This window comes from Fulmarus glacialis, unplaced genomic scaffold (assembly GCF_000690835.1).
Source record: "Fulmarus glacialis isolate BGI_N327 unplaced genomic scaffold, ASM69083v1 scaffold42872, whole genome shotgun sequence".
Lineage (NCBI taxonomy): Eukaryota > Metazoa > Chordata > Aves > Procellariiformes > Procellariidae > Fulmarus > Fulmarus glacialis.
In genome coordinates, this window is record NW_009196698.1 from 1 (window position 1) to 10,475 (window position 10,475).

Below are 10,475 nucleotides of genomic sequence, written 5' to 3' on the forward strand. Positions count from 1 at the left end.
ATAATAATATATATTATATTGATATGTGCCCTTGCCCCCTTATTTTTCAGGTTGTTTTTTTTTCCCCCCGTACTATAGCTTTTTCGTTAACCCTAGATGATACCTGTAATTCAAAGGACTGTTGACTTGGGAACCTGCATGTCTTGCAGAAATAAATAAAAGGACTAAATGAAAGCATGATATGAAATTGGCCACCATGTCACCTCAAGGCTAGATGCACTGGCTAGGAAGGGGAGTGGGAAAATACTTATTTAGCAGTTCCTTTTGCAGTGCCTGTAGACAACTTGTCTTTTTATTGTAGGTGTGGAGGGTGCAGCTTTCCAGAGTAGACTTCCACATGACCGTATGACATCTCAAGAAGCTGCCTGCTTCCCTGATATAATCAGTGGGCCACAGCAGACTCAGAAGGTGTTTCTGTACATCAGGAACCGCACCGTAAGTTTATTGTAAAAGTATCGATGAAAAAGGGGTAGGGCATTTGTGTACCTTGTAAAGACTTCTTGGCAGTTACCATGTCTGACAGTTGGTAGATTTTTTTGTTTTTGAGATGGTGGGCTTTCATTTCTGGCATCCTGTCATGCTCTTAGTTGCTAAGGAGAGTGTTACCTAGTTCTTGATTGAGGCAATGCTGTGAGGCAGCATAAAGAATCTGTAGTATATTTACAATATCCAAAACACGATCATAACAACCAGCAAAACTACATGATTCAGCTAATACAGCTTTTAAAAGGCAAACAAACAGAAAGCTGGTGCAAATGTTCTATTACTTGATCTCAGCTTAAAGAAGTCGCTGTAGAATACTTAAATAATATTCAATCAAATACATTGTTGCTTAGAATAAGGCAAACCTCTCAGCTTTTATTTTTTTACTTTGCTTAGCATTCAGGTGGTGTAAGACTGAGACGTTAAGCCAGTCATGTGGCTTATTCTCAGAACAGAAGAGTTACTTTGCCAGCTTCAATTTCATAAAAGAAGTTGTAACATCGAAGAAATTAAGCTCTGCTTCTGAATGTTTGTAGCATTTCTGCCCAATTTAAAACTTCCATGCAACTTAAAATATAGAAAGAAGGGGCAGTGTTCAAATAATTCATTGGGGAGTTCATTAACTTGAGTTCAGGCAAGCATGCCTGAAGTTTAAACCTTAATAAAACTTAAACAGTAATATTGTGTTTTGCAGATGATGCTTTTAAATCGTGACAATGCTTTTGGGTTCCTCAGCACACAAACAGGGTTCAGAGCTTTCTCCTGTACTTAGAAAAGTGTTTTAGAAAACTTAGTTATGTTAGAAAAATTAACAGTAGGAAAGCAAGAAATATTTTGAAAATTGCTTTGTTACCCTAGTTAAGTAAGAAAACATCATCTGCACCATTCAATATTTTTCACAAACTTAAGATGATTAAGGGGCATCACAGTGTTTTAGCCATGGTAGCACCCAGTGCTTAATAACTTAAAGAAATTATTTGAAATTTATGCATGGTGGACATCTTCATGCTAAGTGCGTGACTTTTGCTATTCCTGTGAAATCTCCCTCTAATTAACCTAAGTTGTAACTTTTGGGAAGTCATAAGATGCGTAAAAAAAACCAAGGCAAGTGAAAAAGTTTGAAAAACAGTTTGCTCAAAACGTATAGCGAGTAATCCTTTTACAAACACATTAGAAGAAGAAAAGTCTTCCACTGAAACTAATAAATGACTGGGATTTAAAGGAATGCTTGGAAGGGATATTTGCAGGGCTTTACTAAAAAAGCTATATTGTTGGTCTTTGGTCTCTATTCGCTATGGAGGGACTTAGAGAAGTTCCTAAGCAGGAATCCCTTTCCAAGGAAGGCTGTGAGAGGATCTCCTCCAGTCAGGATAGCAGGGGTTACAGAACAGCAGATGAAGCAAATGGTAATATAAACCTAGTGCTCAGCAGAGCTCTGAAGAGCTGTGAACTGCAGTGTGCATCCTCTTACTTATAGCTGGCACAGTACCAAGGGATTTGAAAATCTTGAAGAGGGCATGAACAGCCAGAGTTCCCAGAAGTTAGAGGAGTTAGACTAGTAAGTCTGATATTTCCAATTTGGCTGGTAACAAATGGAATCTCCAAGAATTGAATGAATGACCTGGTAAGTAAAAATGTATTTGGAAGGCTCAGAGTAGCTTTTATAAAGGGAAGTCATCCTTTACAGTCCATCTGAGTTCTTTGAAGGACTCATGAGAAAGTAAGCAAAGGAGATCCACTTCATGTGATCTTCTACATGAATCCCTCCCACCCCAAAACAAAACAAAAAAACCGCAGCCAACCAATGAAAAAAAAACCCAAAACAGTAAAAGCTCTTGCTAAATTACTGTTGGTTGAAGCAGATCATGAAGATTTACAAAGCAGAATGTAGGATAAATGATCTGTTGTGGCAGTGCAGGGCAGTTGTGGTTTGAAGTCTTAAGGCCTCCACTGTTCTGTGTATTCTTAGAAGGTCTAAAAATCAGAATTTATAAAGAAATGTCATTTGCTGCACATACTAAGTTACTTTAGGTAGTAAAATGAGAACTACAAAAACTACAAAAGATGAAGACTCTTACGAGTAACTGGGTGATAACATAGCAGATGAAATTAATTTTAAATAAAAGTAAACTAATGTGAATAATGGAAGTAATTGTATATATACATACATAGAGTTTTATATATAAAAATATAGATTATGGGCTTTGCACTCTTCCAGCTGAGAATGGAATCTTACCATGAGAGTATGTAGTACTATGAAATGGTTAGTTCCACACTCAGAAATGATCAGAAAGAACATTGTTAAAAATTACTTGGAAAACAAGTAGAAGAAAATACTGTGCTAAAGACGAAATTTGCCTCAGATGGCCTCCCAAATTATACGGAAATTCTTTCTTAATCTTTCCTATTCATTATACTTGTATGATTTCCACTTTAGTTTGGTATCTGTGTGGAGCTGTGAAGTTCAGTAGTGCAATTGTAGAGAAATATCCAAATAAATTACTAATTCTGGAATGCTAAATGGTGTGGAGATGCTATGTATGACCTAGATCTAGGCATTGAACAGTACAATGTAATTTATTAACTATTGCCGTCCATGCCATGAAGTAGTTTTGTTGGGAAAACAATTGTGATTCTATTATTCTGTGCTTTTTTCTAGCATGAAGTGACATAATTAGTATTTCACAGGCAGCTCTTCCTGCTTCGTTTTTGAACTGTAACTGTCCTCTAAATGTTCTTTCTTGTGTATACATGGTCAGTGTAGTCCATGGTATTGTCTTATATCAGTGAAGATGGTTTAGATGATTAAAGGTCTGAGATAAATAAACTTCATGAGATGATAAGTACTTCTGTAGCTTTTAGAAAAATAATGTGAAATTTGATGCCGAAAAGTCAGATGCTGGCTGATGTTGCATGCCCAACTGAAGTATCACATGTATCACACTTGGATATGGTGGAAGGAAGGCTGTACATATAAGCATTCTGGCTCTTCCATTTTGCAGCTTTTGTTCTTTCTGTGTATCTTTTCTTGTATGTGTGATTAGGAGATTGCTAACTTGATGCATTTCCACTTACTTAAAATGGTGTCGGAAGTTAAAATGGACTGTATTGCACCTTAAAGAACACTGGAAGGCAAAGTTCAGTGGGGCTTGGATAGCAATGCCAAGGTTTAACTCGTTAGAGAGTTTCATCTCCTAACAGTATTTGGTAACAAACATGCACATGGAAAACACCTCCTTTGTATTGCTTAATATAATGTGTCTTATTGTTTGTTTAAATACAGCTGCAGCTCTGGTTGGATAACCCAAAGATTCAGTTGACATTTGAGGCAACTATCCAACAATTAGAAGCACCTTATAATAGTAAGTCAAGTCTTTTACTGGCAAAACCATACTGTACATATCATTGCTATTCTTTGTCAGTTTTGATTGGGGAAAAGCTGCTCGGAATCAAGAGAGGACTTAAGATGGGTCCTTTTGTTAGTGGAGCTCCATGAGCGTTCGTGTACTGATGGGATATTGCAGTATGCTCATGTTTCAGGTTTGTTAGAGTTCATTTTTCTGGTAAAGAAATCCCTAGCAGAGTTCCAAAAAGCTGGTAAAAAGATGGGTTGTTACAGAACTTTCCTGCGAATTCATATGCAGCTTTTCAGGTTTGCTACAACTTCATGGTGGTTTGCACCTGTGAGATTTTCTTAATTATAAGGTTTCTGGGAGGCATTAAAAAGTTGTATAAGACTTGAACAGACTGACCGTGATGAAAGAAGGCAGTAAAAGAGCGAGGAGTTACGCTTGCAAATGTAGGCCATTCCACCCTTCTCAAAAAAGATCCCGATAAACTGGAAAAGGGTGGAGGGGAGCCATAAAGAAAAAGTAATTAAAGAAGAAAATAATGCTGAAATGAATGCAGATAAACTGTCAAATATTGCAAAATAGTGAATTATCGTGTTTATAAAAATAAAAATGAGAATTCAGTGCTCCAGTAATGGATTGGCTTAAAACTGGCAAATCGCGTTACAGTTCTGTGTGAAGATCTCTGGATTTCTGCAGTCAATTTCAGAAAAAGTGTTCAGAAAAAGTGTAGATAAACAGAAGCATTTAATGTTCTGTACAGCTTTTCAGGCAGTATTCAAAACTGCAACGTAGCATGGAAAACAGCTTGTGGTTTCCAGAAAACTTGTAACCTCAGCCTTCTTCAAGAAGATGGATTCTTCAGTAGGGCAGCCGGGGGCGCAGAAAGGGATGTGTTCAGTGTGACTTAGATGAGTTGCTGCTGTGACGTGTTTGCTTGTGAATATGTTTTCAGTACATACGTGCTGCCAAACATACAGAATAATTTAAAACATTACAATTTTTTAGGTGATACGGTGCTTGTTCACAGAGTACACAGCTATCTGGAGCGGCATGGTCTAATCAACTTTGGTATCTACAAAAGAGTGAAGCCCCTTCCAAGTAAGAAACTTGAAAATTGTTCCTAATTGGAGTTTTGTTTTATTGTTCTGTAATTTATTAGGACAAATTTTTGAGTGCTTTTTTTAGGATTGCGGTGCTGAGAAAATAAAAAAAGGCTGGAAAACCATCTGGCTATAGATGTTCATGTTTTTTATTTTGGCATGGAGAAGCCATGTATTTAAGTAAATCACTTTGAGAGGGATAATGTTTGCAAATCTTCTGTAGATAATTTGGTGTCTCTCACTGTTTAATGGGTTATCCTTGTTCCTCATTTGAATAACAAAAGACAGAAACACAATACTGTACTTATATCTGTTTTGTGCTTATATGATGCTTGGATTTTATAAGTGCTGAACTTGTTGGTCCTTCCTAGGTTTTATTCTTCTGGGGCAGAAAGAAATAAAACTATGATACTTTGTCCCACAGTAATTAATAAGAATCAGTTTCTTCAAACAATTGTCCTTCAGAAGTATTTTTCCTCCTGTTTTCTTCCTTTTCACAGATGCACTACTGGTGTATTTTTCTTGTACCTGTCTCATTAAGAAAAATTGTAAAGTGTTTTACTGTTATCATGTTATGCACATAATTACTTCAATTTTCTTTTTGTGGCTATTTGTTTTGTTAAAGAGTTTGTTCTGTCAGAACTACCGATGAGAAGGAAGCTGCTTTTTGTTCTTGGTATCTCTTAAGTGCAACTTTAACATGACTGCTTACAATGTGTTAATGCACATAGAGAACCTGTAGCTTATTCTTCCCTTTCTCTAGCCAAGAAGACCGGAAAGGTGATCATTATCGGTTCTGGAGTCTCTGGGTTGGCAGCAGCTCGCCAGTTGCAGAGTTTTGGAATGGATGTCACAGTTCTGGAAGCCAGGGTATGAATTTCTGTGCTATTTTACTGCTATGCAGAAACTTAACCAGTAACCGCATTCGGTACTAGCATAAGGCTAAGTATCCCAGCAGCATGCCCAAGATGGGTAAGCTTGTGTGTACAGGCAGCCAGGATGTATTGCCTGGTACTAAACCTGTCTCACTAGGAAACAAGTGTATATGTTCTCCCTGGGAGTTGGCTAATGCTTTCTCAGGGGTGGACTGTATAGTCAGGTGCTAGTGTCATATGCTTCCACCAGTAACAGGCTGGAATCTTCTTCCCTTCATGATTAGGAACTGATTTTTCACTGGACGGCAGAATGCAAGTCTGTATTTCAAAAACTTGCCCATTAAGTAGAATTATTGTTTGGAATTGCCATACAATGTCAGGCAGGATATTTTTCTTGCATCTTTTAAGTCTACATTAATTCTTTCCTTGTTTATTACTGTGTGCTTAACAGAGGCTTTAAAGTTATATAGAGCTACATTTTGTGGTGTGTGAACTAGCTGATTGTTCTTCCAGTAATCAGGTTTTCTTTTATATCCAGCCGTAAGTGGAATCTCCTTTTTTTGTAAAGTTGAAGTTTTTTTCGTATGATCTAATCAATTGAGAACAGCTTGATATTCATTTAAAATAAATAAATCCATTGACCAAATTAAATTGGAATTTATCTTATGTTTTACTTCCTGATTTCATTTTGTTTGTATATTTACTTCTGACACTTTTCTAGCACAGATTAAAATAATCTGCTTAAGTTTTTTATTAGAGTAATGTTTCAGGCTCTTAATTTTGCTAGCTACTGCTCTTGTTGCTGGTGAACAAGAGCTGCTGGCTCTGTGCTTCAGACGTTCTATAGCATTAGAGCAAAGGAGAGCACAACAATCTAATTGTTTAGGAGTCTCTTGCTCACCTGAATGTTTTGTGGGGTTTTTTTTGTTTGGTTGGTTGGTTTGATTTTGGTTTATTTTGAGGCTGGAAGAGATCCGTGCTTTAATCTGGGTTTTGTTCTATGGATCTTTGTTATAACCAGTATGTAGATCTGGCAAGAGGCTATTTTAAAATAATGCACAATATTTTTCAGTCATTTTTCTCTAGACTACTGCATCTCTTCTTGAGTAGTCTGTATTTTTTTATTTTTTAAGGCTGTATGGTGTTTTCTCGCATTATGATTTCAGTGATTCAGGTGGTAGTTTGAGTCCACTCATTTTCTGTAACTTTTAGACTATTAGATTACATGCTCCTGAATTGCTAATGTAATTACTAAGAATCAAACTTTACATTTTTATACAAATTGGTAGCTGTTTGGGATCTTTGCCCTAATTGCTCTGATACCATCCTGCTAGCTGGACTGAGAATAGGGAAAGGTGGCTTTTTTTTCCTTATTAAGTTTAAAGTGGTAGGAAAATAAGTGTCATCCTTAAGTCAGTAGTGTGTGTCAAGAATCAAAACCTTTTTTTTCCCCGCTTCTAAAATGGGCTGTTCATTCGTGGTTATCTTCTTGATTGATAGCTGGCTCTTCTGTGGAGAATAGATAGGAATAATTGGCTGATGGTTTTTCTAACCCTAAAATTTAGTTTTCTGAAGCACAGCTGAATCATTTCCTATATAGCTATTGGATTTTGTGGTAGGAAGTGGGAGGAGGAAATCTAGTACATAACTTAACTATCAATGGACTATGAAGGATTCATTTTAGAATCACAGTAGATCCTACTGTAGATATAGTTAAATCTGTCCAAATCAGGTTAGGCACCTTTTTTCTTTTTCTTTCCTTTTTTTTTTCTTCTTTATTTTTTTAAATGCAACTTAAACATTTTATTCCTTAACTTAGGCAAATTAATTGAGATCAAGTGTTCATTTGCAGAGGTTCTTGGAAAAGTGTACATTCTGTTTATTGAATCTTTGAATAAGAGAATACTTATACCATATTCTGTAGAAGTTTCAGTGATTATATTTACATGAGATGTATTGCAGAATGTTACCGAAGGTTTAATATATTGTGCTTTTAAAAGGACCGAGTAGGAGGAAGAGTTGCTACCTTTCGCAAAGGGAACTATGTTGCTGATCTAGGAGCAATGGTGGTAACAGGACTTGGTGAGTTTTTCAAAATAAAAAGGAGCAGGGAGGAAAATTGTGGGACAAGATGTTACAAATCTGAAACCTTATGCTATTTCCCTTCATGGTCAAAATAATTGGGTATTTTTAACTGTTAAAAAGTAGGTGTTCTAGTTCAGCCTCTTTGGCAGTTAGCATTTTTCATCAGTGAATCTTCAGAACCGATGGCAGCCCACACTAAAAGCTGGGATTTTTGTTGGTGCTATAGCTCTCATTGGTCACTGAAGTCATACCGGTGCTTGTCATGTCATCAAACTGTTGTAGATCCATTCTTTTACAGTTTGCTTGTGCTTAGTGGAATTCCTTGCTCTTTCCTTGGCATGCTGCCCTTTTGTGTGTCTGTTCCTTTGCCCAATTCCTTTAATTGCACTGGGTTCACTGCACTTTGCTGAGCAAGTCTTTCTAAAGCTGCTTTACCCAGCTGCCAGTGGCCTCTGAGCTGAGGTCTGTGGACTGAATTTCTTGGTAACTCTCTTAGTTGTTCCCTTGGATCTTCCAAAGTATAAGCTGAAATTGAACATGGAGAAGTAGGAATGTAGTGAGGGGATTAGTTGAGTAGCTAAGAGCAAAGTAAATAAGAGTAAATAAATAGCAAAGTTAAAAGAGACCATAAGGAGATGGCATATGTTTTTTCACTACACAGGAGAAAAAAAGGAGGAGGGGGAATGAAGAGCAGAGCCATTCTAAAGAGAAAGCCCTTCTTAAAGTCAGGATTTAAACCCCAAAAGTCCTTTCTCTAAGTGATTTCAAAAATACTTGTAAAAATAATGGCAAACAAGCCATATTTCTTCCTATTTAATGCTGGATTATGGCATGGCATCAGTTATTAATACTGGTTACTCTGCTAAGAAGATGGGCAGGTGTTTAGTGTGGAATACCCTCCAGTAATGCAGTGAAATGATAAAATATTATAAAACCTATAATAGAAGCTAACTGAGTTTTACTGACTGCTAAAACTTGGTGTCTATCTTATGGTTAGTCTTTATTAAATTGCATACAGAAACTGTTTCCAGACAAGGAGTATTGAAGTTGCATAGTCCTGGTAAAACAGATTTAAGGTTGCCTAGTTAAAGACTGTAATATTTTTATATTTAATTCATCATGGGTGTTTTCTTTCCAAAATAATCTACCCTTTGCCTTGAATGAGGCAGCATACGCTATGGAGAAAGAAAGATTCCTGTACTGAAGGCGGTTTGAAGAGCATCCTTCGTATTTCTGAATCTGGAAGAGATGTGAGGAGGGAAGATGACTGAAGGGGTTGAGCTTGTGGTTCAGGAAAGTGAAAGACTGAAGTTATGGGGTCTTTTCTGGTTTTGTTAGTAAACTATATTAGTAGGTTGTTGTACTTGAAACATGAACTTATTTAGACCTGCTTCAAAACCCTGTTCTGCTTGTTCAGTCACCTCTCTAAAGACAGGAAGGTATTAGGGTGGCTGAACTTCCCCCTCTATTTTGAGCTAACTCTCTGGGTTTGATTGGATTGCAGAATCAGAGAACATTGGGAAGCTAGATCTGAAAAACTTTTCCCAAAGTTAATTTTGTGGAGAAAATCCATGTTGCATCTCCTCTATGCCATTTCCTATTTGTGTCCGTTCTTTTCCTTCTCTCTGCTGTACTTACAGAGAGGCTTTGATGTTTAGTGATTCTGTATGCTTAGAGTCAATGCTTTCTGCCTTCATCATGTTTCTATGTGGAATCTCCTAGATTGTTTTCTAATCTAATCTGTTTAGTTACACATCTTCCAGGTTCAGTTGGTGTATGTGGTTCATCTTCATAGATTGTATTCACTAGTGTCATTTGTTGGAGTTCCACTGAGCTTTTAGGGACCGAATTCTTCGGGTTCCATCTCCATGTCACCACACTTTCAAAAGCTCCTGAAGTTACTGTGCAGCTGTTGGAGCTTTCCTTGGCTTTTCAAACACTGCTCGCAAATGTTTTGAAGATATGTTTATAGCTATAAGCTCTCAATTTTACTAAGGTTGCTGCTACCCTAGGACTCTGCTTTTATAATCAGCCCTTTTTACATACTGTCCTCTAAGTGTGGGTGGGCAGGTGTTTTTTTCTTTTTTTTCATGACCTTGTTGCAAGAATTGCGGTGAAGAGTAGACCTTTGGCAGTGTTATACCACTTCACCGGAATGCATTTTGCACTGGAGTTGGTGTGTTTAGTCTCTGAAATAGCTTTAACTGTGGAATTTTTATTTAATTGCAGACAAACTTTGCAGGACTACTCTGTTAACTATACAAAATGTTTTCCAGGAGGAAATCCCATGGCTGTGGTCAGCAAACAAGTGAATATGGAATTGGCTAAGATCAAACAAAAATGCCCTCTTTATGAAGCAAATGGACAAGCTGTAAGTCTGATACTGTTTTCATGAATCTTTTAAAAAGAAATAGTATCTCAAGTGTATTTGCTACCAGGCTATTGGTCTAGCAGGAGATAGCTTCCAGGAAGAGGGAGAGGAGTAATGAAAGTGTGTGTCCGTTTTTACGCAGTGTAGTAATATTCTACCATATCTGCACCTATTCTTTGGAAACCTGTTCTTTCCACGTGAGTTTTTA

At 37.1% G+C, this 10,475-nt stretch overlaps 1 protein-coding gene across 1 annotated transcript; it reads left to right on the plus strand.

Annotated features, from left to right (window-relative positions):
- Positions 1 to 301: 301 nt before the first annotated feature.
- On the plus strand, positions 302 to 10,267 carry LOC104072743 (lysine-specific histone demethylase 1A-like; the record flags this gene model as incomplete). The annotated part of the gene is made up of 6 exons (XM_009572288.1): positions 302 to 435; positions 3,767 to 3,845; positions 4,842 to 4,934; positions 5,700 to 5,806; positions 7,812 to 7,893; positions 10,173 to 10,267. Coding segments are annotated over 6 exons (590 nt in total), but the record flags the coding sequence as incomplete, so codon positions are not given.
- Between the last annotated feature and the right edge of the window lie 208 nt (positions 10,268 to 10,475).